The sequence below is a fragment of the Chaetomium strumarium genome, assembly GCF_033439665.1.
Source record: "Chaetomium strumarium strain CBS 333.67 chromosome Unknown B0T15scaffold_1, whole genome shotgun sequence".
NCBI lineage: Eukaryota > Fungi > Ascomycota > Sordariomycetes > Sordariales > Chaetomiaceae > Chaetomium > Chaetomium strumarium.
In genome coordinates this window covers 6,981,909-7,009,642 of record NW_026944429.1, presented here as the reverse complement: position 1 = coordinate 7,009,642, position 27,734 = coordinate 6,981,909, and the positions used below count along the sequence as shown (strand labels likewise).

Below are 27,734 nucleotides of genomic sequence, written 5' to 3'. Positions count from 1 at the left end.
GAGGGGCGCCCCGCTCCTGTTTACTGCTGGTCTTATCTCTTTATCCCCCGGCAGTAGTAGCGGCTCCGCGAATCAGGCCGGGAATTGCACCGCGTTTTCCCTTGAAGAAAGCTCTTTCGGGTTTAACGTCTTTGCGGACTTGGCACCGATCGTGGATGGGCTAGCCGAGGGTCAGCTCAGGGTTCTTGATAGTGGAGATAAGCTGCGAGAATCGTTTCAGGAAAGATTTGAATGCTGTCCCAATCACAGTTGGCAGCGTTTAGTTACTTGATAGGAAAACCCGATTGTAATTCATGATCCTCATCACGATAGTTTCCTTTTACTTGTGGACCGAGCCGAACATGTGGATACAACAGGCGCCCCTGAACACCACCTATGTACATGAATCGCCACAGGCTTGCCAAAGACGCCTTGGTCACCCGTTCCCCGCGTTAATGAACAAGTGATTGAAGCCGGGTTGAAGCGCCTGCGGGATGGCAGGGCAACTTGCTTCTCTCCATGCAGATCCTGACGTGAAGGTGGGGTGCAGCAACATGCATTCCTTTTTTCTCGAACACCCAACTTGGCGTCGGTATAGCAAGGCATTGACCGGGAGAAAGCCGGTCCCTGCCGTGTAAGTGGCCACCCCAATGTGGGATCAGATGGGCAGCCCCGTCTCCGAATGGCCGGGCCCAGAGATAAGGATTTTTCGCGCCTTTTTTTTTACTCCATCGCAACTGGGGACCAGTTCTGGCGTCTTTAATAAAGATGGATGACCACCTACAACTTTGGGATTAGAGCTTCAAGTTCTTCAGCAGTGCTCCTCTTCACCCGAGCTTTGCTGAAAGCTTCGCTCCCCACCCCCTCCTTCTTCAACCCCAACTTGCTCTACTACCCGACACCTAGCTTCTCTGGAGTGGCTGCTCTGAAGGAAACCGGCAGGATGGGCTGGATTGAGAAGACCAACCGGCGGATCGCGGCCAGCCCGGTCGGCTACTGGTTCCAGCTGGATGGCAGTGGACATGTGAGCGCTTGTTGAGCCATGTTTGACATTGGAGGTTGTGCTAAAGGCTGGTCAAACAGCCCAAAGAAAGGAAAGGCTCGCACTTCTTCACGGAGATGCGCGCTGGTCTCGCCACATTCTTTGCCATGGCGTGAGTTACATCCTGTTAAGAGCTCTGTATGCCTCGGGTCCGAGGTCAAGGGAGCCAGTGCTCACAGACTTGCTCTTAGTTACATCATTGCTGTCAACGCCGGCATCGTTGCCGACACGGGAGGCACGTGTGTGTGCAATGCGCCGCCGGTTGCTGGACAGCCACCGTGCCTGAACGACACCGAGTATAATCTGTGCGCTGCCGAGATCAAGAAGGACCTTGTAACCGCCACGGCCGCCATAGCTGCCTTGGGAACATTCTGCATGGGGTTGTTTGCCAACATGTACGTCCACCAAATGCCAGACCAGACCACGAGACGAGACAAGAGGTACTAACACTTGGGGTCGCAGGCCTGTGGGGATCGCCCCTGGGATGGGATTGAACGCTTACTTCGCCTATACTGTCGTTGGGAAGAATGGATCAGGCCCGGTGCCGTATAATGTCGCCCTGACCGCCATCTTCATCGAAGGCTTCATCTTCTTCGCCCTTGCTCTTCTCGGCATGCGGCAGTGGCTCGCCCGCATCATCCCGCGCTGCATCAAGCTGGCGACCAGCGTCGGGATTGGGCTCTTCTTGACCCTGATCGGCCTGACATATGCCGAGGGCATTGGCCTCGTTGTCGGCGGGACGTCTGTGCCCATCGCGCTGGCGGGCTGCGAGAAACAGTACTTGGGCGAGGATGGCCAGTGCCCGGATGGCGTCAAGATGCGCAATCCGTCCATGTGGATCGGCATCTTCTGTGGCGGCGTCTTCACCGCCATGCTGTTGATGTATCGGGTGAAGGGCGCCATCATCGCCGGTATCCTCCTCGTCTCTGTCATCTCGTGGCCGCGCACCACGCCTGTCACCTATTTCCCCTACACCGACCTCGGCAACGCCAACTTCGATTTCTTCAAGAAGGTCGTTGACTTCCACCCGATCCAGAATGTCCTGAATGTCCAGCGCTGGGATGTGTCGACTTATAGCGGACAGTTCGGCTTGGCCCTGATCACCTTCCTTTATGTGGACATCTTGGACTGCACCGGCACGCTCTATTCCATGGCTCGGTACGCCAACCTCGTTGATCCCGTCACTCAGGACTTCGAGGGGTCTACCATGGCGTACGTACCTCCCCCAGTGCCTCTTCCTTTGTAATTGCTTGCTTTGCTTTGCTTTGCTGAGCTGATAATGCTGACACTGATGCATTTCAGTTACATGGTCGACTCATTGACCATTTCGATTGGCTCCGTGATGGGTACTCCACCGGTCACGGCATTCGTCGAGTCCGGTGCGGGTATCGGCGAAGGCGGCAAGACGGGCTTGACGGCTATCTCGACCGGGCTGTGCTTTTTCATCTCAATCTTCTTTGCGCCCATCTTCGCTTCGATCCCGCCCTGGGCAACCGGCTGCGTGCTGGTCCTGGTCGGCTCCATGATGGTCCAGGCTGTGACCGATATCAACTGGAAATACCTCGGCGACTCGCTTCCAGCCTTTGTGACTATCGCCATCATGCCCTTCTCGTACTCGATCGCCGACGGCTTGATCGCGGGCGTCTGTCTGTACATCCTGATCAACACCCTAGTTTGGATCATCGAAAAGGCGAGCGGCGGCCGCATCGTGCCGCCCAACAAGGATCTGAAGGAACCATGGACATGGCGGACGGAAGGCGGTATTATGCCGCCGTGGATGGGACGGTTAGCGAGCGGGAAGAAGGACTTCTGGCGCGCCAACCACAGCGGGTCTGTCTCCGAGGCTGAGGGAGTGGCGGTCAACGTCGATGGCAAGACATCTGGATCGGAGAATGACACGGCTGCCGCCACTGGGCGATCTGAGAAGACGGTATAACAAAAGGGTGCCGTTGGCTAAGCCCCTGTATCTCCCCTGAGGGATGATTTTGTCATACATAATCCAGCGATGCGTTCCGATCGCAAGCCCCTGTGCTGCATCGTGCCCTATGCAGCCATCCCTGGCGCCCTCGCCCTGAACACAGCCCGGTCAACCCTCTGACGGGAAGATTCAGAACTGGGAAGTCGAAGGAAACGCGATGCTAGCTGCATCTAAAAAGGGGGCTCGATGACAAGGGAGGGATGTCAACAGAGACCTCGGCGGCCAGCATTCATCCCGAAGAACTGTTCCACTTTCTTGTCGAAAGGACCGGCACTGGGACCGGCACTGGGACCAGCACTGAGATCTGCAACCTGTCCGGAGTTTTATCTTTGGCGGCTTTGGGTACAGCGATGACGAAGGCATTCCTTGCGCTGTTTTGCATCTGCGAGTGCGTCGCTTCGCCTTTCTCTTGAGGATACCTCCTCGACAGTCGGAGTGGATGTCCCCTCGGGTTGCCCTGCGGTGTCTTGCACACGCTGTAACTGGTCTATGGCCTGAGGCTGGTGTCGGGCACCTCGTTGCTGACAGGGTTGTCCTCATTTGCAAAATGAAGACTGTGAGTGGGAGGCCCCATGGCCGCGTCGTCCATGAATGCAGGCTATGGGCAGTGAAGGCCCCCCCTAGAGCATGATGAGACCGAGAGGCTGCAACACCACATGCCCTAACCTCACCTGCCGACAGCAACTTGTCCTGGTGGAGCTGGGTGCCTTGGCTTGTACCTAGCTGGGAGGGGCAACCTCGTCGATCTGACAGCTGATCGTGGAACTGGATCGATTCTGCCGTAGTGTTGGCTGAGGTCAATGTTCTTGGTTGGGAGAAAAACGGGACTCCGTTCCATGCAACGAATGTAAACAACCCAATAGGGGGTAACTTCAGTTTTCGTCAAGCAGCTGTTAGCAGTGCATTACTACTATACCATCCGAGTCGCGGTAATATGCATGCGCTTGTTCGGGGCCTGGACCTGAATGCGACACGCATTGAGTGAGGGAATTGTGTCTCCTATTGTCGAAGTTAGGTTTCGGACAGGTTGCAGGACACACGTGCCTGCCGGCGGTGTCCCACACTCCCTCAGTGAATGGTCGGGACGCCGGACCGTATGTCGGCTGATTGTCGGCCTGTAACGGCCCGTAACAGCGGGCCAGGGTCACTTGCACGACTTGTGATGGCAGTATAAGTGCTTCTGGCAAGAACCTAGTCCAAGATCTGTCCCCCTGAGCCGCGCCGTCCAAACACCTGAAATCGAAAAGACATTTGTTAACATGGAAGCTTCAAATATGCCCCTCACTATCTCATGCCATTGCGGCGCTGCCCGGCAGACTCTAGCGCCCCTTGCCAACCAAGACCTCTTTTCCGGCGCGTCATTCTGCCACTGTGACACCTGCCGTCACATCACAGGCCTTCTGTGCACTTCTTATACCCCTATTTCGCCGCACCCTGCTCCATCCATCGTCGGCTTGGAGAGCTATTCCACCTCGCCCATATCAATCCGGTACTTCTGCTCGAAATGCGGATGCCACGTCTTCCGGATCACCCGCCGCTCTCCATCCGCGCTCCCTGAGGACTGGTCATGGGAGGTAGCTACGGGAACTATCATCGACGCCCCAAACTCCAAGATACCCGAGCAATGGCACCACTTACATGTCAACGACACCAGAGACGGTGGCCTAGCACTATGGCTCCCGAACCCGCCTCCCATCACCACCTCACCAACCCCGCCTTCCCAGCCTGAGCACAGCAGCAACAACAACAACAGCAGCAGCAGCAGCAGCATCCTTTCCGCCTCATGCCAATGCAAATCCATCTCACTCCAAATCACTCCTCCGTCCTCAGATCTTTCCGTCAATCCAGACTCGCCTTACCCCGACCTCCTCCTACCATACATCAGCACCCCATCCGACGAGGTGGCCAACCCTTCCCGCGAGAAATGGTACCTTCGCCCTTCCCCTTCCCCCTCATCCGTCACTACTACCCACGACAGTCCCGAGTCGACCACAGACCCTCTATCCCAGCCCGACTCCAACGCGACCAGCACACGGTATCTAGCAGGAACATGCGCCTGCCCAAGCTGCCGCCTGACGTCGGGCTTCGAGATTCAGACATGGGCCTTCATCCCGCGCCGGAACATCCTCATCTCCTCCTTCTCCTCCTCCTCCTCGTCTCCCGAGTCGACCGAGCACCACCACCACCAGCCCCTGGACTTCGCCCATCTACCCGAAGAAGGGGTGTCGCTGCTGCGACAGTACGAGTCGTCCGCAGGGCGGATGCGGGAGTTCTGCGCGCGCTGCGGCGCGACTGTCTTCTGGCACGACCGGTTCCGGCCTGATCTGATCGACGTCAGCGCTGGGCTATTTTGGGCAGGAGAAGGTGCGAGGGCAGAAAGCTGGCTCGAGTGGTGGCGGGGACGAGTCAGTTTCTCGGAGGAGGCTGGGAAGGGAAGGGAAGGAGGGGCGAAGGTTTGGGGTGAGCGCATCGTTGTGGAGTTGGAGGGCAGGTTAAGTGCGCGGCAACATCAGTGAGAACGAGAGAAAGCGGCTGGGGAGAATCAGAAATGTGTTTGAAAGGCCACGAGACCCATCTATGAATGGTATATGCTCTCTCATATAGGCGCATAATGCCGGACATATAAGATGACTCGTCAACGTCCGATCCCAGGCCATAGGAGTACATACAGCGAGTGGATAAACATGATGGATCGACATGCCAAAATTCTCCAACTGATGTAAGCGTCCCTGATCCGCACCCGTTTCACGGCAAAGATACGATGACCACTGTCACAAGAATATCAGCACCGACTGCACCAGTCTCTTGCATGGGAAGGCTCAACGCACCTCTGTACAGCTCAAAAGAAGAGCGAAATGCCGGATGCCAGCTGGATGAAGAAGGCCCGCCGGCTTGAGCAAGCAGGGATTCTTCCCTCGTATATTCAGTCGTGCTTGAATATGCCACTTCTGCAGAATGCCGGGTACGACGTGAGGTGATGAGTGTGAGAGCTGGGGGCGAAAGCTCGCTGACTCTCGGCTTAACCTAAGCAGCGGACGGCTCGATAGTAACCCCTGCGGCGGAATGCTCAACAGCGACCTCAGCGGCGGACTCTTGCGTGTCGGATCCGCTTGTCTGCGACCCCTCCGGGAACTTCGGCCGAATTCCAGAGGCAGCCATAGAACCGCCCGCGTGACCGTCGCGCTCCATCATGGCCGCAAGACGGGCGGCCCTGCCTTCCTTCTTCCTTGGGACTGGCGCTGCCATCATGTTAGTAGCCACGCGAGGTGGAAACGAAGGCGTCGTCACAACCAACCTCTGTTGTTCTCTTGGACATAAAACTGCCTCAGCAAAGTCACAGCCTCGTCTCTGCCCCAGCCTCCTTCGGCTTCAAACCCCCGCTCGATGTTACCGCCGTCACCGGGGAGGTCGGCCGGTGCAACGAAAGACGGAGCGAGATTGCCCGTGGTATCCTCGGCCTCGTCTTGCACTATGTCCCGCTCTTGTGTGATAACATTTTCCGACGCTGGACGATGCTCGACAGCTGGCCTCGCAAGGCCTCTGCCGTCCTGTGGTACAGGCGACGGAGGTGCCGAGGCCATCGAGTACGGGGAATTCTTGTGGATCCGGAAGACGCCACCGGTACCCCCGAACTTGTCGTTGACCGCGCCAAAGTACACCTTCTTAATCCCGAGCTGTCTCAGCAGCGAGGCACACATAACGCACGGCTCGACTGTGACGTAGAGGGTGCACTCCCTAATGACTGACGGATCCACGCGAGGGGACGGATGAAGCTTTTGGCCGTAAGGGTAGAGATGCCCGTCGCTGGGATCCACGTCACCCCAACTGCTGGTCTCCGTGGGCTGCGACTCGTTCGTCCTGTCGCCAAGGGGCGCCTTGATTGCGGCCCCTTTCGCAAGAGTGCCATTTGTCGACCGCTCGAGGTCAGAGGCGGGCGAATAGGACAGGAGCGCCGAAATCGCCATCAGTTCAGCATGCCTGGTTCCGTTGCGGGTGACGTTCGTGGCGTTCATGCCTTTCGCGATCACTCGCTCCTTGTAGACGAGAACGCAGCCCACAGGAGTCTCATTGGTCCTGAGGGCGAGTCTAGCCTGCACATGATAAGTGTTAGCAAAAGGTTGGAGCTACTGAGCATCGCATTGTGACCATAACGAAGGTCGGATGAAAGGGACTTACCATATCCAGAGCCTCCCTCATAAACCGGCTGTGCATGGCCCTTTCTGCTGCCTGCTGGGGCGTCTCGACCTTGGCCTGGATCTGTACCGTTTGGCCGCCCATATCCATCGTGGTGGTCATACCATTCAGTTTATTGGTGTAAGAGGCCGAATGCTTCAGCGGAACCGGAGATGACCGCGTAACTTCCCTCACAGTACTGCTGCTGATGTCGTCCGGCCGAGTTGGCTGTGATAAGGTGCCATTCGGCACCGTCTTGTTGCCAGCCCCATCCTGCGCAATGCTCAGAGAGCCGTTGATGGCATCCTCAACGGGGGTTGATGGTTGGCTTAATTTCAAGCGCGAGATACCGTCAACAAGCCCGGCGTCGTCGGTGGTCCTGGACGGTTTTGAAGGAGCGCGATTCTCTTTCCCGGAAGAAGGATTCTGCGAAAGAGTTGCAGCCATGTTAGAGACTGATGGGTTCTGACCTGGTGGCTCATTCGCCACCGTCATATCGCTACCGTTCAAGCGGTGGACGTCGTCAACGCCGGTGTTTTGACTTTGCTCAGAGGAGGAGGATGCAGATCCAGATGTCGAGCATGGGAGCAGTGGTTGGTTTGGTCTGCGTCCGAGCGGAAAGCGATCCACTGCTCTGAGTAAAAAATTGAAAGGAAACAGAAAGAGCGACTGCACAAATGCAGATGTTTTGAGGCCAATGGCCCAGAGGTCTTTGAAGATCGCGACTGCCATTTCTTTCTCGCCACCCTTCGAACTGTTATGCTCCACCGCCAGCACAGTTACAGCCGGTTAGCTGCGTGTCAAAAAGGACCTGGATATCCAAGCTTGTGAATAGCAGATACTGCCATAAAGATGTTTCATGAGTCAACTGCGTGACGATAGAGATGGTCTAAGTAAAAGATGTGGTTTGTGTTCATGGCCTTTGCGTTCGGGAGCTGGGAGCAAGTCCTCAGCAGTCACACTTGCTTTGGGAGTGTTTATACGGGTTCCTGAGATGAGCTCGTTACCGTAGTCCCTTCCATGCAAGGAAGAGTTCAGTGGCATCCTCTGAACACATGGCATGGCACACAAAAAAAAAGCCGTGAGACGGAACAGCGAGCAAAGAAAACTAAAGGTGGGTCCCAGTGATACTGTCAACCCCGATAAAATCAACCAAGCAGACACTTGCATAACCCGTCTTGTTGCATCCTTTGGTACAATTCGACGGCATCTTCACATATGACCACAATCACAATTGCACGAAGGGACCGGACCGGTAAAATTTACGATGGCCTGCAAAGGACCTTCAATTGTCAAGCCCGAAGGACTGAGCCAGTACTACTACCTTGCTCCGAGAACAATGGCAGGGAGAAAAGAGCTCGAGTCCCCAAGTGTCAGGTCCTCCACAGTCCATCAAAAGCTTCGTCCTCCCCCATTCCATCATCACAGACCATGCTCCCATGCTGGCCGCCAGAGCCAGCCCGAAGATAACATACACGTTGAGGAAGAGAAGAGGACGACCACATGTCTCAAAATCCGACCCGGGGTATCATAGCCAAAATGCACTCGCTAACGGTAGGAACATCACAAACAAATCATAACACTTGCTAAAGCAACCGAGGTGTTAAAACCTCAGGCCTCGCACCGGCGCAAAGCTTGGAACAATGTTCCTCGCCCGGTCGGACGCCGCACACCGAAGCTGCCTCGAGCTCTCGGTGACAACGGCCTGTATTTTCGACTTGACATTGTCAATCATTCCAGACGACGTCGGTGATAGCAAGGTTTCCGAGGCGACCTGTGTCGCGCTCGACGGCCCGGAGCACCGAGGTGCGAACCGGGCCAGAGATATGAATGTGATGCCAATGATGTTGACGAGTGTGGCTTGACTTGCCAGGTGTGCCTGCAGGGCAGCACAAGCACAGAGGAGCGAGACAAGACCGAACACGGCAAGCTGGAAGCACAATGTGTTGAAGTTGATCTTCACATCGTCCCCAGCAACGTTACGCCGCGTCGGCAGGGTTGAGAACGGTATGGTCGCCAAAACCGCATTGACTGCAGCAACGCTGTCTTGATGGACAACATGCTGCCTGTCATGGAGGTAAGACGACCCGGACCCGCAGCCGGTCGGAAGCTGTCTTGACACAGTGCTGTTCACACAGTTCTGGTCATACGGTGCAACGACCGCAGCCACCTTCTCGCCAACGGCCTTGTGTGACCGATGGCGGGCCGCTGACGATGCCGTAACGGCAGGCAGCGAGTATTCCGCGGGCGAAGAAATGACGTCAGGCTGGGTGGTCTTGGTCGAGACAGCTGAACCGCCGAGTGATGAGGGTGATCCGGGAGCGGGCGCGGTGTCTATCCTCCTGGGTCGAGGCAACGGGCTCGGACTAACTGACGACTGCGACATGCTGGCAAACACAGTGCTGGCAACGGCTCTGCAAGGAGATCCGCAGAGAGCGGCTGACGAAGAGTGGATTAGTCCTGCGATGCCCGCGTCATGACCGTCGTGTAATCCGAGGTGGCTAGTCGGTTGCCCATCAGTAGGCGAGTGACGGGCACCGCCCTCCTCTCCGACAGACCTGTTGTGATTGGTCTTCTGTCGCCTCTTGGTTGGCGACCGACGGTTGTCGCGCTGGAGGCCATCAAGGCTCGATCCTGTATCGTAGTACCAAGCAACGTCGCCAGGTGATGCAGTAACGATCGAGCCAGCGCCGCCAGAGTGTTCGCCTGTGGATGTCACCGGAGAGATGGACACATTCTCGGCGATGCCCGTCGTGGTGGTGTGTGGTGAATTGTGAACGCTAAACTCCAAGGCAAAGGCTTCCGATTGTGGAGATTGCTGTCGGCTTGCGAGATCCCGTAGTTGGAGAACAGGGTCCTCGTCAAAGACTTCAGGGCCCGGCGAATAGAGATTGAAGTCGACGTAGTTGGTGCCATGGGCAACACCCGGATTGAGATATGGAACGGTCGGATCATCAATGGAGAATTCGCCTGCAACATCAAACACAGAGTCGGAGACGACGTTGGGAGATGCGCCGGAACGTGCTGGCGTGAAGGGGGTGAAGATTTGCGACGGCGAAGTGGAGGAAGAACCAGAGCTTGGCGAGAAGTTCTGTGGGTCGGTGAAAGAGTCGAAAACGAAGTCGTCAAAGCTGGGCTCAGCAGCAACTGTGACTTGCTGCTCCTCGAATGTGACAATGTCATTCCAGAAGTCGTCGAATTCTTGGGAAAAGCCAGCATCGATCGCTGCGAACGAGAGCGTGGGCTCAGAGGTGTCGAAGGCATGTGCCGCAAGCAATTCGGCGGTGGGATCAGCCGCTGTTATTGGAGGTGATTCTTCTACCTTCTTCGGCTTCTTGGCCGGCTTCTGCTCGCCTCCCAAAGTCGAGGCTTGCGAGGCATTGCGCTTCCTGTGGCTAGGGTCGCAGCGAACCTTCTTCTTGCGGCACGAGTCGCAGGCCTTGATGATCCGCATGAGGTGGGCGTGGTCTCGCTGCTCCTTGGTCTTGCAGCCGCGGGAAGCCGAGTTAGTGATGTCCCGCCCGTCTTTGGTCAGGATGCGCATGCCGGGATGGTTCGAGAAGTCCACCGTAGAAGCGCTCGACTTCTTCGCCCCAGAAGAGCGGGACTTTGTCCTGGCATCCGATGCCACCGGCGCAAGCGGAGCAGGGGATTGAGTCCACGAGCCGTGGTCAGACAGGACTGGAGAGTGGTTGAAGCTCGATGCGTAGCCCGAGTCGTAGAGGGAGGTGGCCGGAGACGCAGTGACCGGGGTGAAAGAAGCTGCAGAGGGAACGGGGTAAAACTTGAGATTCTCTCCTGTCTGGCGGGAGTACTCGAAGAAGTCCATCGCGATGTGTGCCCGCTTGTCCTGGATTGAAGCTGGGCCGGGGAGGAAAGCGTTGATCATGCTGTCGAGTTCGGGGGTGCCAATAGCGGGGAGCCACTGCAGGGCAGCTCCGAGTGCCGGCTGGCACACGGAGAACCCGCTAAAGGCACTGACGGAGCCGTGTCGGGCCATTTCGGCAGCCATCGGCAATGTTCCGTCAGGGGTAGAGCACGGAGCCAAAAGTGAATAGGTGTCGGAAATGGCGAAGATGTCACAAGACTTCACCAGTCTTGGCTCAAGCAAAGCTGCTGTGCAGGGTATGGCGGCTCTTGGGTGATTCAGGTTGAAGTGATCCTGCTTACAAAGCACGATTGCCTGACTTGAAGGAAGCAATTGGGCCCAGCTCGATTCGCAGCTCGAATATGGTCGAGTCTGTGAACGGTGAGGTTGCTAGGCTGAGTCGAGGCAGGAACACCAGGTCTTCGAAGCGAAGCTCTCTCTGTTCTCTGTTGAGGTAATGCCTCAGGGGAGTTGCACCAAAACAGGCTGATACCAGTTGGGCAATTGCACTGACAGAGTTCAGATGGAGGAAGAAAGAGAAAGAAGGGCAGAAGCGCGTCCCGAGGAGTCAGGCCGATATTTCACTTCCGTCCTCACGGGTCGAGCTGCGAGAACTGGCAAGTGATTCAAGGCGCAGCGAAAGTCGTCTCCCCCAGTCGTTCGGCGAGCCGAATTAGGGATAGTGCGCCCCGACCCGCCGGCGGCACGGGTACCTGAAGCCGCTCAATTCTCTGCGCAACCGCCCGTTCTCGACCGCTGGGGCAATTCTCTCTTGGAGGCCAATGCAGTATGACTTGCCGGTTAATGTAAAAATATTGAAACGTCCATTGTTCTACGAGAGTCCGAAACCAGAGAGTCAAGAACGAGACGTGGTTTACCCAATCTATCCCATCCATAGCTCCTCCGGGCTACAGAATATTCCACTCTCCTCCGTACCAGCTACCCCAAGATTGCAGCGGAAAAGTGGCTTGCATGGCTGCGGAGCACGGCGAGCGGTATCTGCGGACAACGGCCCCACTGTCCATCGGACGGACGAAACCAGTCTGACAGGAGCAGATGCGCACCAGCGTGACGACGGATAATTGGCCGGGGTAGATGAGTCAAAAAGACAATTTCGCTGACCTATCAGGAAGGTGGTTGTCGGCACCGGTTTGCGTTCTGCATTCAATTGAGAGAAGTTGGATACGGGGTCTCATCCTCCTAAAACTTTCAACACCGTGATGCAGTCTTGTTTGCGATTCCGTGCAGTGGAGGGAGGGTCTAAGATCGAGTATTCCGTACACTTCTCGCCCTCAACTCCAATCGGTGGATAGCCTCGTCATGGGTAACCGCAAAAAATCTGCATGGTCCTGCAGACAGGCGCCTCACGAGGTTGACAAACTGCTGATGAGCTGTGGTATAGCACATAGGTGCCTACGGTGTTGAAGGTGGGTCATGTTCACGTCCTGGAAAATGCCCCACCGGGGAGGTTACTTCCAACGCGATCCTTGATTCCTTAGATCTACGAATTCGTGGTCTGATGCAGAGTCAGACTTTCCACCGTCTGTAATCCACCCCTTTGTTGCTACTACTCACTACGAATAAGGAGATCACAGTATCATACATACAACTGAATGAGTCAAAGATGCATCCTTCCTGGCTAGGCTACCTAGTCTCAAACTGTATCGCTCGGCTCGACAAGGCATCCCATGAGCTGATTGGCGATGAAGTGTGCTCGATGGCTCTTCACTCCAGATCAGCAGTGACTGAATCTTGTTGAGGACCTATCGTCCATACGGGTTTCCTGGAGAAGACTGTATGAGGTTGCTGCCGTCCTACTGCATGTGCTTGAACACCATAGATGGTTGGTGGTGTCAGCTGTGGCAGTGCAGCGAGACTCATCTGAGCGATTGTCGAAGCCACCTCAATAGCTGATGCTGTTCGCATCTTGTTAGGAAACATCCGCGGCAATCAATTTGAGATGTTGAGATACCAGGGACAGTCACGAAAGCAAGTGCGTCGATTGCTCAAGCGTCCAGGCCTCTGAGAGTCGTCCATCAGTCTACTCTATAAAACAGGCCATTGTTTTTATCCTTCCCAATACGCCGGTCCTTCCGATCCAACTTCGGAGCTTTCCATCATGCGCCAAACGTCCTTTTATCGTATAGATCTTTAGCGATCTGCTTGTTCAATTCCTCTCGAGGGTGGCATGACAAAAGACTTCCGCAAACCTGCATTCTGCAGGAACGTAACCCCCCAAACTCCAAAACTCCAAAGCACAATCAGGACTCGCCAAGACAGTAGGCAGTAGTTTGTTGACCACCCATCCACCCGATACCAATCGAAGAGGGCAGGGCATAAAGCAAAAAGAGCTAAGAAACAATGCTTCACGAAATCCAAAAACAAATGGAATAATGTATCGAAATGTCGCCGGCGCCTGTATTCGCCTTATACTGTCGTTCGATATATATATTCTGTCGCTGACGACGTGTCCGACCTGCTAATCGGCAGCGACCGGAATAGATTGATTCCGATCTGCAGATGAGATGCTGAAAACATCGCGCATCAAACAGCGCTCATGCGCCTATGTGTCGGTCAGCGTCCCGTCAAGGAGGGAAATCAAGCTGTCGAGGCACACCTCCGCTTTATGATGCTGACCTAGACGAACCATAACATGTCGAACCAACCATGAGGAAAACAACCCGGTTGTAATGCACGCGATCGAGACCTCCGGGATCCGACTTCCGACGTTGTGAATGATGTCAGAAGCGAGCTCAGCAACCATCTGCTTGAACCCGCCACCGAAAGTGCCGCTGGACAGCCAGTCGTCGATTATCACGATAAGGAAGACAGCGAGAACCACAACCGCGGGGCAGGCGTGTGTGATCAAGACAGTCCTGGGAGCGTCATTAACCAGAGACCACCAAACATCTTTGCCCAGAGGGTTGACCGAGCGGTAAACCGTGAGGGGGGACTTCTCACAGCAAGACGCACGCTGCTCTGAATCACGCCACGCGGCGGCCGCTTGGGCGGTCCAAGATGGTTGGCCCGAAGCGTTTCCATACCCATAACCCCAGGACGAAGTATAGGAGCCGCTGTGGCCTCCACCTGGGTGTGAGAAGTACGCCGACTGGTTGGTCCATGAGGACCGATTTGACGGCGACGCATCTTCGGTGGGAACGCGGCTGACAAGTCTTGACGTTTGTCCTGACATGACGCCCACGTTGGCCCAATGCCACCGCTGCCAGTATGGGTTGGAGCATTGAGGGCAACGCCCAGTCGGTTTCGCATCATCCAATTTGCAATAGGTGCATCGCCACATGGACCAGTCTCCATGAAACGACGCATGGGACGACTGGAAGTGCATCTTTAACTCTTCCAACGTCATGCAACGTTGGCGGCAGCACGGCACCCCGCCGCTTGACACAGAGGAGTCGCATTCTTCGCTGCCCCAAGAGCAATCCCATTGCCCATTCGACGATACTTGTTTGCCAATTGGCATGCCAATGGCCGAGCGCATGCTCTGGAGGGCGGGATCAGCTTGGTACTGAGCCATTGTCACTTTCTGGGCCGAGGTGGCAAGTCGATACTGTGGAATTGAGTCGACATTCGCGAGCGGGTATGCCAGGTGCGGCGGAACTGTAGAATATTGATGCTCTCTGGGCTCTAATATGAGGTCGTGGTCCAGGAGAGCTTCATTCGTCCCGCCCGGAGTTCTAGGCACTTGTATAAGCGGGACTGGATAACTCGCGAAGTCCTGGCTTGCGCCGACACCAAGCAGATCGATTGGGTCACCCAAGGGCGACTGATACGGAGGATCGGGTGGTTGGGTTTCTATTGGCTTGGTGGCTTGGTATGCGGCCTCGAAGAGAGACAGGTCGAGGTGGTTACACTGGGCAACAGTTAGCCAAAGACGGTAGTAATAATGGGGTTTATGATTCTGGTCAGCTCACTCCCACTCTGCGCTTCCTACAGTCGTCACAGGCCTTCAGCTTACGCATCAGCGCGGCTTTCAGTTGCTTCTTTTTGGGCAGTGGCCCGTGCCGACCAGATGCCGTCTTCTTGACCGGTGACCGGTCCCGGTCGAGTTGCATGCCACTCATGGCCTGGGATATGGATGGAGCAGTGCTGCCGTGGGACCGTGACGGGGATGAGGCTCTTCCTGTGGAGGCTGAGGGGAGCTGTAGAAAATCGGAAGCGCCTTCTGGCACCTGCTCTAATGACTCCGGGGTCAACTTTTCCTCCTCTTCGCGCCATCTATTGTATAGGTCCTGCGTCTCAGGAGTTGGCACTGGGCGGCTGAGGGCACCCGTTCGGTCAGAGGTCAGAGAAGCCATGGCGCCAGAGGATTCATTGCGTGGGTCGAAGTGGTCTCTCGGAGGCCTAGGCATGTCGTGCCGGACGAGCGAGCCTTGCCGTGGACGAGGGCTGGCGCCACGAAAGCCGGACAGTGTCAAGGAGATGAAATAGCAGAACAAAACAGGATAGAGCACAAATAGAGAGGAGCAAAATTGAGACAACAGTCAAGTATGATATAGGTAAAAGGGGGAACTGTGGGAGTCCAATGTGGTTCGGGGTAGAGAGGGTTCAAATAAATGAGTCTGTAGTCATCGTGCTTGACCACCGGGCAAGGCAGATCGAAAGGCGGACGCGCCTCGCTGACACGCCAGCAGCAACCTGGAAGTTCGGAATTTGGTTCTCACAACACCGTTGCGACGAGGCCTTAAAGAGAGAAACATGAAAACGTGCTTGCAGGCATATGGAAAAAGAAGACCGGTAAGTAACGGTACAACATTTTGAGGTAGATGGCTCGGTTTGCAGCGTGCGTGTCGAGATCGCGCACGAGCACCTGAACTTTGGGTTGGAGTTGGCGGCTCGGAGGCCACTCCACGTATGGATGCACATTAGGTGCCCAAGGTGCTCGCTCCCCTGTCCCGCCAACGGCAGCATTGACACACCAGCGTGTGACCCGACATCATGTGAAAATTTGAACACAAGATTCCTTTTCGAGGCCTGGTCGGATGGTTCGCGGACAAGAGATTTGTTGGGCAATTGAGATGACGGAGGGCGAAAAGACATTCCGTTCGATGTTGCCCCGCGCTACCATTGGAGATAAGATAAGCGCATGGCGGGGCAATGAACAGGCACCATGAACAGGAGGGGGCCTAGGGGGCTCATGTTGTGGTCAATTGGGTTTCCCCACGAGTTCAAGCACTGCTGCCCAACATTGCCCGGCCCTGAGATCAACACATGGATCTATTCCGTGCTTTGCCCGAGAGGCCGATGGCGTGATGATACATGTGCGATCTGAGACGCTACCAATACATCCAGCCAATCCATTAGGGCCCGGGCTCGCTTCCCCATCATGACCGTTCCCACATGGAAAGTGGTGCACGGCCAGGGTGCTAGCTTCGCGTCAACTTAACCTCCAGCCTTACGATCTGCTGCACGTTCCATTACTTCCAGGGGCCCTTGGATGTCCACGGGTACGCAACCCAAGGCTACTCTGAGAACAGTGGAGTATCCACTAGGTATCCCCTGGGCTCACCGCCTCTATATTGTCCTGCGTTCTGGATTTGGGGGCAGCATTTCCCTCCCTCCGTAGCAAACGATGCTCCGGTGTGGCGCATGGAGCTCACTTACCTAATGGATCAGGCGTCGAGGAGTGTTGGTAGCACCGTCTCAAAGCCCAGGGCCCATCGATCACCGTTTTCGAGATCGACATGGAGCGGACAACGATCCCACCTGCAAAGTACAGTAGTACACCGTAGTACAGAAAGATTAGAGATGGGCTATAATAGAATCCGGGAAGCGCTCAAGCAAGGACAGGTGCCTGTGGGAGAATCGTGCATGTATGAATGCGAACCCCGGATGCTATGTAGCTGCCCAACGAACGGCCGGGGATAGAAGCAACGTACGCTCCTGTAGGCGTGTTATTATACCGGGCCACTAGTACTGTACATACATTGCAACAAAAACCAAAAGACGGCTAAGGTCTCTGCTTGTTGAGTCACAATCTGGAAACACTAGCGACCACGCAACAGACCGAAACACCCATTGTATTTTTCCCCGGACTTGCCGGCAGGGCACGCCGGCATCTGCAAGATGTCCGCATGGCCATTCTCCCGTCTGGTGTGAGTAGAGATTGCGTTCAGGGTCAATAGAAATACCGCCGATCTGGCCGAGGACCAGAAACTGCAAGCCAACCACATCGGTCTGGTATTGTATATCCCGTTGGCTGATGCACGTAGGCGAGTGATGGATTTGAACGAAAGCGTACGTGTTGCGTTGTTCTGCAAGGCGAATTTAGAGCATTTCGCTGTCATGCATTCTAGAGAGTGCGGTTCCAACGTTCCCCTCAGCGCATGAATGCAGTTCAAGCAACGTCCGGCTTCCATAATAGGAAGCCCAATTATACAATTGCATCCGGGTTAATGGTCTTTCAGCCTCCACAGGTTCACCCGGGACGGGCACTGTCCAGCAAATCGTGCGCCTCCCTGCTCCATGGCCCCCCAGCCCTGGCCGATGTAAAACCGGGAAACGTCATCTTTCTTTTGGGGCGCTCGTGAGCAACAGCCTCCGGTTGTGGCATCGCAGTTGGTCGCATACGGGTTGCGGCAGGGACGGCCTCGGTCGGTAAGATGGATTGAGGCACTTGGCCTGCCGCATCCGACATCAACGCAGCCTTCCGGCCTCGGGTAGCTGGGTTCGCGATTCTGGGTCGGGCAGGCTCGGATGGTAAAGCTTCCGGAAGCGGCTTGCCGGCGCCTTGCGTTACACAAGAGTCTCCCTCGACTTTGCGCGTGCCGCTTGCTGGCAGAGTGGCCGAGCTGTCCAATTGTGACACCGAGGCTGTAATGCTCGTTACAACCGCTCTCTCTGGAGCTCCACTGGCCGGCCCGTTCATCGTCGGGGACCTCTCCTTTTCGATCGCGGCGGTGCTCTTCGATTCAGGCGCGAATATCGATGGTGTTGTCTCCTTATTTGTGCCGTTTCCTACAGACAAGGGACTGGATTCACAAAGGACCAGGTTGTGTCGCTTGGAAGTGTCGAGCAGGTGATCGGATGGCTGCGCAGCAAAAAGACCTGCTTCTTGGCTTGATTCGTCGACCATCCTTTCGCCAGCCTTATCCTGGCGTAACGAGTTGTGCCGCTGGAGGACAGGCAGAGCGTCCGTCGTTGATGCTATCGGCGCTAGGGATTTCTGAAGATTTTCCACGAGAGGTCTTCTCTTGTCCGGAACTAGCAAACCCTTGCCTCCGGGCTCGGAAACGCAGTTGGCCGCCGCTGTGTCAGCCGCAATCCGGGAACCGCTGACGCTCGGTAGTGTTTGCACTGAATTCACAGGATTCGAGACAAGCGGGCTGGAAGGCACAAACCCAATGACCTCCCTGCTCTTGAGACCTTTCCTGCTGAGTCTTGCAAGACGTGGACCAACACGAGCCTCAGGTTGCTCTTCGTCGCCACTGTCTCCCAGTTGTGCCTCCGGTACCTCGCTGGTTGAAAGGTTTGAGTCCTGGGCATCTGGGTCTTTGATCCTGCGGGTCTGACGGGCAGGTTTTGCTCTGCTCGATTTTTGAGCAAGATCTCTCACGCCCCATCGCCGATTTGGACTTGTTGGCTCGCCCGATTTCGCGTCAGGTTGCGCAGAATCTTTGCTCCTTGGTCTTACTCTCCTGCTTCGAGGCGAAGCCGCCAGGTGCAGGACGCTATCGGTGGTGTTTCTAGAGTCATCACTTGTTGGTCCCCCAAATCGGCGTCCTACCTCCGCTGTGCTTTGATCCTCGCTTCTATCGCCGGCTGCATTGGTCAGCATCAGAGACACCTTCTCGGCCCCAGTCTGATCTTCGAGGGCAACTGGCCGGTCACGCATGGCGGATAGCGAATGCAGCTCTGACGTGCGTTTCCCAGGTTGGTGGGCTGAAGACCCAAACGGGTCATCTTCATGCACTGCCGCCTCATGGTTAGCGGGCTTTGCGCCGGATGAAAGATCAGCCTCTGGGGCTACGGCGTTTGTTAGACCCCGTGGAGGTATTGAAAGGGGGCTTTCATCCTCAGCAAGTGGAATCTGTCGGTTGAGGTGGTGTGTCTTGGTCCTCTTCTCAGAAAGGAGCAGAAGACCACGCTTCTGCCGGGGCTTAAGTCGCAGCTCTGTCCTTGCCTCGTTGGACCGGTCCTCCATGGCTTCTGGAGCTTCCGTGCTCTTCGGTCTCCCCCTTGATGAAGCATGAAGTATTGGCGGTCTCTGCCCTACCGCTGTTGGAGCTATACGCGTCGAATTCGTGTTGCTCGCAGGACTGCTTGGTCTTGGGTTTGAGCCGTCTTCCAGGACTATCGCCTGTGAAAGCGATGTACGGAGGCCTAGGTTATCGGTCACGCAGGAGTTCTGCTGGGCTTGCTCTCGACTTGGCTCAATAGCGTTCGTGGCTCGCAACCCTGTGTTTTTCTCAAAGGTCTTGGAGACTATAGCCTGTCCGACAGAACCTGCCCGAGGCTGAGCACTGCCAGATGAGCGTAGACGGCCATCGCTGATGCCCATTGCGGGTGGGCTGCCATTTCGAGGCACCGTTACTGCTGCTCTAAAAGGTTCACTAGCAACGGGTCCCGCAGCGGGTTTGCTTGTTTTTTCCTTCCCAAACTTCGCCCGCCCAGGAACTTCCACGGTGGTCCGTGATTGAGCGGCAATGGCTTTACTCCTAGAGGAATTCACTTGTAAACTCACACCACCACATACCGCTCGGTCTTCGCCCACAGGTTCGACATCCGGCATTGGCTCTCCTTGCAGTGAAGACATCTCCGGCTGCTCCCGATATGTTGGTCCGGTAGATCGCCGATGAGGAGCTGAGCTTATGGGCACTGCCGACAAAGACAGCGTCGCACCAAACAAGCTTTGAGCATAGCCCAGCCTGGTTGGTGGTGTGGCGTCGCATTTTCTCCTCTTTGCGGCCCTCGGATCGGCGGGGCTGTCGCTCGCCTCATTAGCCCTCTGGCGCAGCTCGAACGGCGACTCGGTTGGGACCACAGCACGTCCGTGGTGGCCAGTTGGTGTCCCAAGAAGCTGGTTTAGGGGACGGTGCCGAGTCTGAAAATGATCGGGCACCCTAGTTCCCGGCGGAGAGGGGCGCACTGGTACCCGCGTTTGACGCTGTTCCTTCTCCTTTGCTCTTCTGTCCAACAGTTCAGACAGGTCCTGTTCCTGGCGTCCCACGCACTCTACAACCTGCACAATAACACCTCCGCGCTCTAGCTGGACTTCCTCGCCTTCGTCGAATTCCCAGTCGCGCTGCCAGTGCATGTCTCCGACGAAATTGCCGCGCTCATCGTAGACCATAACGCGCTTGTTGAACGTGTGGTATCTGAGGCGACCATCTTCCCATCTCTTCTGCTTTCTCCGGAGGTCGTGGGTAAACAAGCACACAAATTCCAAAACCGGAGCGCTTCGGGCGACGGCGCTGGAATCCATTAACCCGATAGACGCCGGCCTCCCGGCTATCGCGGACGACAACGGCATGTTTCACAAGCCGGGTATCTTTTCATCATCGCATCACCGGGTTTGTTGGACCTGAGAGAGCTTGCAGTCTGCCGACTTCGATTAGGTGACGTCGTTTTGTTGTTTTGAGCAGGCGAATGAGCGAGCGAATGGGCTGCGGCGCCGTGCACGAGTTGAGGAAGGCGCGTGTAGCGAGGTACCTAACGACGCGCTGACACATGATACTCGTTCCACTCCTCCTGCGTACAGTACATACACAGTACATAAGGCTCACAACGCCACCCCACAAGCAGCTCGCACGATTCCAATTGGCAGATCTCCCAAGCCCCACCAGAGATGTAACTAACATTCCTTGCCCGTTTCGTTTCATGATTGTCATTTGGTTCCGCATCTCTCAGTGTCCTTGGTAACTTTATTACACAGTAACGTTAGCATGACCGGCCACCTAATGAGCTTCCAAGGCTGTGCTCTGGTGTTGAGGCACCCCTCACTGTGTAGCTTCACTTACGTACAGTACTACTAAGTAATCCGTACTAACACTTTCGATGGGAACCTTCAAGCTGCGGAGTGCGCACGTCACTCAGACGTTCAAACCCGCTTGCAACAGGTATTTATATGCAAGGAGCGAATGCCTGAGGCTGTGCCGCCAAAGTTGGATGGGATTGACAGACGTGCTGATTGGGTGTATTTCTTGCCTGTTTCGCCTTCTCATCTTTGGTTTTAATTCTCATCCCGCATCCTCAACTTGAAGCATACCTAACGTACTTACATATTTCTTCACCGCTATCAAATCAGAGATGCACCTTTAACCATCATTCAACTGAAGTACTTATTACTCACCCGGTCTCAGTGCCGCTTCTCCCTTCACTGCTCTCAAAGCAGCCAACACCTATACTTTACCGCCAAACCTTTCTGCTCTTCGCCACCGCTCCAGTATGCAGTCAATGCAGAGGCAGTTCGGCAAGCTGCGGAACAAAGGTCCGGGAGACAATGCCAAAGTCTCTGTCCTGTTGAGCGACTACGAGGATGCGGACAATGTCCTAGCCAAGGTACGTTGGCCCGTGGACCTGACGCCAGCTTCACCATGACATCGCCGAACTGAGACGCATCTAGATCATTGAGGATGCGAAAATGTGGAGGGAGTCATGGGCTAGTCTGGTTACATGCCAATTGCAGGCCGTCTCCGAGTACGAAGGTCTCTATGACCCCATTGTCGGCGCCTCCTCTGAGCGGCAACAGGGCGCTGCTACGCCTCAACTTCAACTAGAGCGCACTTTCAGGTTGAAGGAGGCGTACAGCGAGCTGAAAGTGGAGCTGATGGAAGAGATCACGCTGATCGAGGGCCACATTTTACAGCCCGCTTCCGATGCTCGGGGCGCCATCGCACCCATCCGCAAGACCATCAAGAAGCGGGAGAACAAGCGACTGGATTACGAAATGGCACAGGAGAAAGCGCTAAAGCTCCAAAGGAAGCCATGCCGGACTGCAAAAGAGGACGCAGCTCTAGCAAAGGCCGACGCCGAGATGTCAAGGACGGCAGATGTGAGAAAGCCAAACGACTCCTTAGCCCTGGGTTGTAATTCGAAGGCTGACAGCGAAACAGGAATTCAGCGTTGCTGATGAACACCTTCGGGAGACGTTGCCCCCCATCATCACCGCGGCCTTCAATCTGGTGGGCCCTCTGGTCGCCAATCTCGTCCTGATTCAGAACAGGCTGCTGGGATTGTATTATACGACATTGCACAACTACTGCGAGGAATTCGATTTTCCATCGCCACCACCGCCGATGCAAGATGTGGTCAGCACATGGAATGCCGCATTCGATCCCGCCCGAAGCAAGGTCGAGTCCATCAGCTTCATAACTCGCGGCAAGGCGGCACATCAACCTATCTCTGCCCCAAACGATGGCGCCCGTAGCACTTCGTCAAGCCTGCTCACCGGTGTCCAAGCGCGAACCCTACGAATGAAGTCGGGAGCTTCGTCGCAAACAGCAGAAGACAGCACACCCTCGGCGTCGCGTTACCAGCGGCCGGATTACTCGAACGCAACCGATTTCACCGCCGCCACGATCCTAGGCGGCGGCGCGGTGAACCGATTCAATGGCACTTCACCGAACGTGACGTCAGGGAAGCAGCAGGACTACTTCAACAAGCCCGGTCCTGCGTCGACCGCCTCCTTAGTTGCCGCCAACGCCTTAGCGGCCAAAAAGAAGAAGCCCCCACCGCCTCCGCCGAAACGGGTGCCAACGGCGACACCAGACGAGTGGGTGGTCGCGCAGTTCGCATTCGCCGGCGAGGGGCAAGGCGACCTCTCCTTCCAGGAGGGCGATAGGATAAAAATAGTCCGGAAGACCGATACGGACCAGGACTGGTATGTGTTTCATCCCTCCTCCTTAGCGCTCTTCCCCCATTCAGGGGGCGCTCTCGATTTTGGAGTTCAAGACCTGAACGTTTGGCTGACATGTCTCCCTCAGGTGGGTAGGAGAACTTCGAGGACATACCGGCAATTTCCCAGCCAACTACTGCCGCAAGTCACTTTGATGTCGATGGTGAACGAAGTGGAACCTAGGGTAGAAATGGCAGATCATGTTGCTACCAAGCCTGGGCATTTTTCTTTCCTTTTCCCTTTTTTTCTGTCCTCCATTTCCGTTTTTTTTTCTTTGCTTGGACTCAGGAAAACAGTACAGCAGGGGCACTTTGAGGAGGAGTCTTAGCCTTGGACGAGCTGGCGTGCTTCGAGTTCTGCTGGTCTTCTGGATTGGTTCTTTCGAGTGTTGTCAGGGTACGGGTTTATTCATTGGGTGATGTATCAGTGACGAGGATAATAGCGTAATCATTAAACCGAGGGATGTATTAAACTTCGTCCTTGCTCCTGGCTGGTGCTGAACCCATGTGTCCCGGATATTTACAATACAAACAGAACGCCAAACCCGAGCTGTACACATGCCAAAACCCTGTTCCGATCTACCTGGGGGTATCAAACCATGAGAAGCAAACCAAATAGGCGTTGCCGTTGTCGCGATGCATAATGACTGGAAAAATGAAAAAAAAAGCGAGTGAGAGACAAATTTTAAACGGATACAGCGCTCAGCCCAATGGACGGGGAGCGGGATTTGTTTCGTTGTCGTTTCTTTTCGCCAGGTCGCATGGCATCTCCAGCCTCCGTGGTCTGGGGCTGGGCAGCCATGCCAGTTGCAGGCGAGCCGAGAGTCAGGTACGACTCATCCTCCAGTGACATTGGGGTGATTGGGACCCCAGGGCTCCCAACGGGCTGCAATCTCGGCGAGAGGGGCTTGTGCGCTTTGAGGAAGGCTGCTGCAAACTGCGCTGTCGGAAGAGTTCCTCCACCGCGCGACGAGGCGCGCGCTGAACCTGCCATGGATTGGCTTTTGGCTAACACAGCACTGGCAGCCATCGCGGCTTGAGCCACCATATCTCTCTGATATTGTTGCAAGCGCCGTTTGACGTCAAGGTCGGGCCGGGCATGTCGGTGCTCGTCGTGGGGCCTTGGGACCTGCGGCTCAGATTTTGTGACAACCGGAGCAGCAGGTTTCGCCGTTGTTGACGGTTGAAGATGCGATTTCTTTCCATGTCGTTTCTCCCAGTTGGATGGATAGTACTTTCCCATGGGAAGGACTACATCATCGTGAAGACCGCTGGGTATGTATGACGATATGGGCGTGTAAGGGGAAGCCGACGCACTTGTCGGCTTCATGCCGGGGTACTGCGAGGTTGGGGAAGCATTCTGACGCCCCGATGAGCGAGCACCGGTGTCGCATCTGCCAAGCTCAGCGGCCCGTTGCAATGAGCTTCGTCGAGCCATCTCGGTGTCTGCCTGAAAGGGATGGGGAGCTCGAATGCGAGATGCGGGGTCCTCATGAAGAGGGAAGTAGGCTCTGCAAACAATGTAGTCCAGGTCAGCGATCGACAACCTTACGCGACCTTGGAGGAGGCAAGCAATAAGCCGTGCCGGGTTGTACATACCCAGAGATGTCGCCTCTCGCTGATAGGGGCGCTGGTGGGGTGAACGTGGATGTCGAGTTCGGGTCAGGCCTTCGGCGCTTGGGCAATTCGATGTCGATTGGCCGGGTTTTGCTGCTTGGACTTAACGCAAGATCACTCGCAACGTCTCGGGCGTTATCTTCAACTTCTAAAATGAACGCAGATCAGTATTCGGGTACCAACTTAATCAACCGAGAGAAGGGTCCAAAACGCCACAGCCCTATGACGCAGTGCCCCAGACCCTGGACCTGAAGACCGGGCTTGGGCCGTGTGGGTCCCTAGATTTTTCTTGACTTCCTCCTTCCAGGGTTTGATCGGGCCGTCCGGGGGTTCGTCAGTTCTTCTCCTTTGCCCACTGCAGCCCGACATAAAAAGAAAGAACCCCCCTGGGGATTCCCGCACACTGTCCAGCCCGGCAGGCACGACGGGGTCCCTGGCCATGACAACACTGCCGGGGTCATGCAACCAATCGAATCCGACGGTCAATATAGGGACGGGAGCAATGAGGTAACAAACTTTAGCAGGACGTACCTTTGCCAGGGAGGCGCTTGCCAGGAGCTGATGAATCCATCGCATACCGTGGATTCGAGGTTCGGAAGGGAGGAGTCTCCTCCGAAGGTGTGTTGGCGGGCGAGAAGGCGAAGGGTTCATCAGAATCACTGGACACACGGGAGGCTCTGGACGAACTGGAGTCCGCTCGACGGTGTATAAACCGCCTCGTTGCGAGCAACGGCGAGCGGAGATCCATCTTGGGCAAGGACGATGCGGCAACGATCTGCTAAACGGACGGGTGTCGTGACGCCAGCTATCTCGTGTTTGTATCAGTCAACGAGTTCTGACTGCGGGGCGAGAAAGATCACGGAGAGCAGCTGAGAGACGGGCCGAGCCAGGCCCTTCAGAACTGCTGTTAACTGCAATGCCGGGTCGGGAGAACCGGGTGTGGGCTTAGGATAGAAGTTCGGGCTTTACATACCTAGGTTAACGGTCATGGGTCGTATCTCGGATGCCAAACTTTCTGCCGTTTGATGCTGGCGTTCTCCCTCTGGTCCGGCTTCAACAGAGAGGCTGGAAGGCACGGGGTGCTGTGTTGTGTCCTTGGTGCTTCTGGGCTCGGGTTTGGGATGGTATCGCTAAGTCCAAGTTGTTTCTAAACTTATGGCTGCCTTTATTCTCGTCTACTTGCCCGAATCCTGGATCTCCAGTGGCAATTTAGGGGAAACTGGATGATGGGAGCGAGCACCACGCTGGAGTGCTAGAGGACGGTGACATCAGACGGGTGGGTGGTCGGTCTGGATGGTGCTTCATCCGAAGTCAGCGGGCCTCCTGGCCAGCTGCCACGGCCATTCGTATGCGTTTGCTGACAGGCTCTACGGCTGATGGATGGCGGACCAGGCCATAGCAGCACGGGACGTTGCGAGGAGAATACTGGTGGTGAAAAGAAAGGATGATCGGCGAATCTCCGAGTCCGCGAATGTTAGCGGGAACGTTCAGCTTAGGTGCCCGGGTGCTGGCAGGGTTGCTTGAGGGCATGAGATCCGCTCTCGAGTCAGGTATTGCGGGAAACGGCGATGGGAAGTGAGGAATGGGAAATCACCAGAAATGCAATCACTTTTGCATACAGTGGGCATTTGTGTGCTTCATATCCCATCCTTACGAGGACCCTGGCAGGCTCCGTGCGGGCAGCGGATGATCGGCTCGCTCCTTGTGCCAGGATCTGCCCGAGGGGCCACACCACACCTCAATTGCTTCTGCTTTCTCTCGTCGAGCATGGAACCTTGCACTGCTCGCAGGCTCTGCTAGCACGCGTCTACTGTACACATCGGGAACGAGGTGTGCGATTTGGTCCCCGATCGCTTTGTGCAAATCCACCAGCGTACTTAAGTGGGAAGGGGAGGCGACAGCCCGTCGATACCGCATGACGAACGTCCTTGGGTCGTCAGCAAACGGGTGAGTGCCGGATAGCCCGAGTTGGACCCACATGGCCACACCTCAGGATTGGGCAGGTGGAAGCTGTTGCGGTAAATGCCTGTGGCTGTGGCATTAACGACATGGCGGTAGTGTAGTAGTGATGGTGTAGGATAGACACTGCAAAGGCACCTGAGGTACGTCAGGAAGGTGGGATGCAAAATTTGGGGTGTTTCTCAACCGGCGCGGCAATCGCGTCGTCGGCACCCTTCAGGCCCCTCCTTACACTAACGACGCGACCACGACGGGACCCCGATGGCTGATGATCGACGCGAGTCTCGTACGACCACGGCAAACTTCTACTCACAGCGAACCACGATTTCTCAAACGGATCCGCTCAACCCTGTTCGTCTGCATCCCTGGGGCGTCGCATGCAGCTACGCTTGCTGCAGAACTTGGCGGGCCAATGTTTGTTCCACGGCAAAATGCCATACCAGTGAGTAGGGTACCATAGAGTGGAGGTGTCTGATGAGGTGCTGCTTGGCTCTCTGCGCGGCTTCATGCGCAACGTCATGCAGCGTCTGGTGATAACTTAGGTGTCTATTCTGCATAATGCCACAGCACCTACTTTAAGGTAACCTACCTATATAGCGTTGGAAAGGTTGAAGGGCAGGCCTGAGTTACGCCAAGCGGGGTGGTGTGGGATCCTACATACGGATTTACACAGTGCAACGCGCCATTGCCATATGGTCGTGGGATCAGCCAACTGCAAAGAATACTAAATACTACTAGTAGCTAGAGAAACATGATTCAAGAGCGGGAAATCTTGGCATTTCGCTCACTGCTTGCAGTTGAGTCATGTTCCTCGATCTCGCTATCGACAGCCAACCACTGATATCATCCTCTTTTTGTGTGTAAACGGAGGCCTGGTCAACAGTCTCCGTATGTATTGAACACAAATCCGGTTCGCCTAGCCCTGACCACATTCTAAGGTAGCGTAATGTAGACTACCTATCTTAAGGTACCGACCTACGGTATGCGCTTCAGGAGGTGTCCTACATGCCACTGATACCATCCGTCATGAAGGCGCGGTAAAAGGCCATCGCACCCAGCCGGAAACGCAAACCAGGAACTAAACTTTAGCTAGCTGTTACACCGAAATGACATGTCGCGATGACCAAATCGGACAGCGCTTCATGAAGTTGGCCCAGACTGGTTGCTCCCAACAGCAGGACACAGCAGCGTACCTCAGGTGGGATGACGGTCAACCGGCGCAATCTCTCAACCAAACGGAAGTTGTAGCGGCCTTTTCCACGGGT

General features: G+C 55.6%; 9 protein-coding genes across 9 annotated transcripts; 4 read left to right on the top strand and 5 right to left on the bottom strand.

Annotated features, from left to right (window-relative positions):
- The first annotated feature begins 803 nt into the window (after positions 1 to 803).
- Positions 804 to 1,510, top strand: B0T15DRAFT_79164 (uncharacterized protein). The gene has a single exon (XM_062871320.1). It carries the CDS (start codon positions 1,022 to 1,024, stop codon positions 1,466 to 1,468), a length of 447 nt encoding a protein of 148 aa, XP_062727311.1. The 5' UTR covers positions 804 to 1,021; the 3' UTR covers positions 1,469 to 1,510.
- B0T15DRAFT_79152 (permease family-domain-containing protein) lies at positions 1,407 to 3,043 on the top strand. Its single transcript, XM_062871319.1, has 2 exons — positions 1,407 to 2,233; positions 2,324 to 3,043. Exons 1-2 carry the CDS (start codon positions 1,506 to 1,508, stop codon positions 2,955 to 2,957), a joined length of 1,362 nt encoding a protein of 453 aa, XP_062727310.1. The 5' UTR covers positions 1,407 to 1,505; the 3' UTR covers positions 2,958 to 3,043.
- Positions 3,044 to 4,183: 1,140 nt separating this feature from the next.
- Positions 4,184 to 5,739, top strand: B0T15DRAFT_79126 (uncharacterized protein). The gene has a single exon (XM_062871318.1). It carries the CDS (start codon positions 4,259 to 4,261, stop codon positions 5,513 to 5,515), a length of 1,257 nt encoding a protein of 418 aa, XP_062727309.1. The 5' UTR covers positions 4,184 to 4,258; the 3' UTR covers positions 5,516 to 5,739.
- Positions 5,740 to 6,023: 284 nt separating this feature from the next.
- Positions 6,024 to 7,904, bottom strand: B0T15DRAFT_387972 (uncharacterized protein; the record flags this gene model as incomplete). Its single annotated transcript, XM_062864417.1, has 3 exons — positions 6,024 to 6,238; positions 6,295 to 7,090; positions 7,176 to 7,904. 3 exons carry the CDS (start codon positions 7,902 to 7,904, stop codon positions 6,024 to 6,026), a joined length of 1,740 nt encoding a protein of 579 aa, XP_062727308.1.
- Positions 7,905 to 8,428: 524 nt separating this feature from the next.
- On the bottom strand, positions 8,429 to 11,630 carry B0T15DRAFT_521769 (uncharacterized protein). Its single transcript, XM_062868577.1, has one exon. It carries the CDS (start codon positions 11,182 to 11,184, stop codon positions 8,776 to 8,778), a length of 2,409 nt encoding a protein of 802 aa, XP_062727307.1. The 5' UTR covers positions 11,185 to 11,630; the 3' UTR covers positions 8,429 to 8,775.
- A 2,053-nt stretch (positions 11,631 to 13,683) lies between these two features.
- Positions 13,684 to 15,508, bottom strand: B0T15DRAFT_79039 (uncharacterized protein). The gene is made up of 3 exons (XM_062871317.1): positions 14,973 to 15,508; positions 14,002 to 14,911; positions 13,684 to 13,916 (listed from the first exon to the last, which is right to left on the bottom strand). Coding segments are annotated over exons 1-3 (1,350 nt in total). The 5' UTR covers positions 15,411 to 15,508; the 3' UTR covers positions 13,684 to 13,914.
- A 1,968-nt stretch (positions 15,509 to 17,476) lies between these two features.
- B0T15DRAFT_427818 (uncharacterized protein) lies at positions 17,477 to 20,687 on the bottom strand (the record flags this gene model as incomplete). The annotated part of the gene is made up of 2 exons (XM_062865673.1): positions 18,954 to 20,687; positions 17,477 to 18,806 (listed from the first exon to the last, which is right to left on the bottom strand). Exons 1-2 carry the CDS (start codon positions 20,528 to 20,530, stop codon positions 17,477 to 17,479), a joined length of 2,907 nt encoding a protein of 968 aa, XP_062727305.1. The 5' UTR covers positions 20,531 to 20,687.
- Positions 20,688 to 21,444: 757 nt separating this feature from the next.
- On the top strand, positions 21,445 to 23,049 carry B0T15DRAFT_386899 (uncharacterized protein; the record flags this gene model as incomplete). Its single annotated transcript, XM_062864354.1, has 4 exons — positions 21,445 to 21,558; positions 21,623 to 22,051; positions 22,113 to 22,879; positions 22,983 to 23,049. 4 exons carry the CDS (start codon positions 21,445 to 21,447, stop codon positions 23,047 to 23,049), a joined length of 1,377 nt encoding a protein of 458 aa, XP_062727304.1.
- A 529-nt stretch (positions 23,050 to 23,578) lies between these two features.
- B0T15DRAFT_482526 (uncharacterized protein) lies at positions 23,579 to 25,258 on the bottom strand (the record flags this gene model as incomplete). The annotated part of the gene is made up of 4 exons (XM_062866111.1): positions 23,579 to 24,404; positions 24,493 to 24,658; positions 24,893 to 24,943; positions 25,042 to 25,258. 4 exons carry the CDS (start codon positions 25,256 to 25,258, stop codon positions 23,579 to 23,581), a joined length of 1,260 nt encoding a protein of 419 aa, XP_062727303.1.
- Positions 25,259 to 27,734: the final 2,476 nt, after the last annotated feature.

Bases quoted from the DNA above. Each gene is read 5' to 3' on its own strand.
- B0T15DRAFT_79164 (XM_062871320.1), top strand. From the start codon at position 1,022: ATGTTTGACATTGGAGGTTGTGCTAAAGGCTGGTCAAACAGCCCAAAG.
- B0T15DRAFT_79152 (XM_062871319.1), top strand. From the start codon at position 1,506: ATGGGATTGAACGCTTACTTCGCCTATACTGTCGTTGGGAAGAATGGA. The intron at 2,234-2,323 runs GTACGTACCTCC...GATGCATTTCAG, and splicing joins TTCGAGGGGTCTACCATGGC to TTACATGGTCGACTCATTGA.
- B0T15DRAFT_79126 (XM_062871318.1), top strand. From the start codon at position 4,259: ATGGAAGCTTCAAATATGCCCCTCACTATCTCATGCCATTGCGGCGCT.
- B0T15DRAFT_521769 (XM_062868577.1), bottom strand. From the start codon at position 11,184: ATGGCTGCCGAAATGGCCCGACACGGCTCCGTCAGTGCCTTTAGCGGG.
- B0T15DRAFT_79039 (XM_062871317.1), bottom strand. From the start codon at position 15,410: ATGCCTAGGCCTCCGAGAGACCACTTCGACCCACGCAATGAATCCTCT. The intron at 14,912-14,972 runs GTGAGCTGACCA...ACTGTTGCCCAG, and splicing joins GTAGGAAGCGCAGAGTGGGA to TGTAACCACCTCGACCTGTC.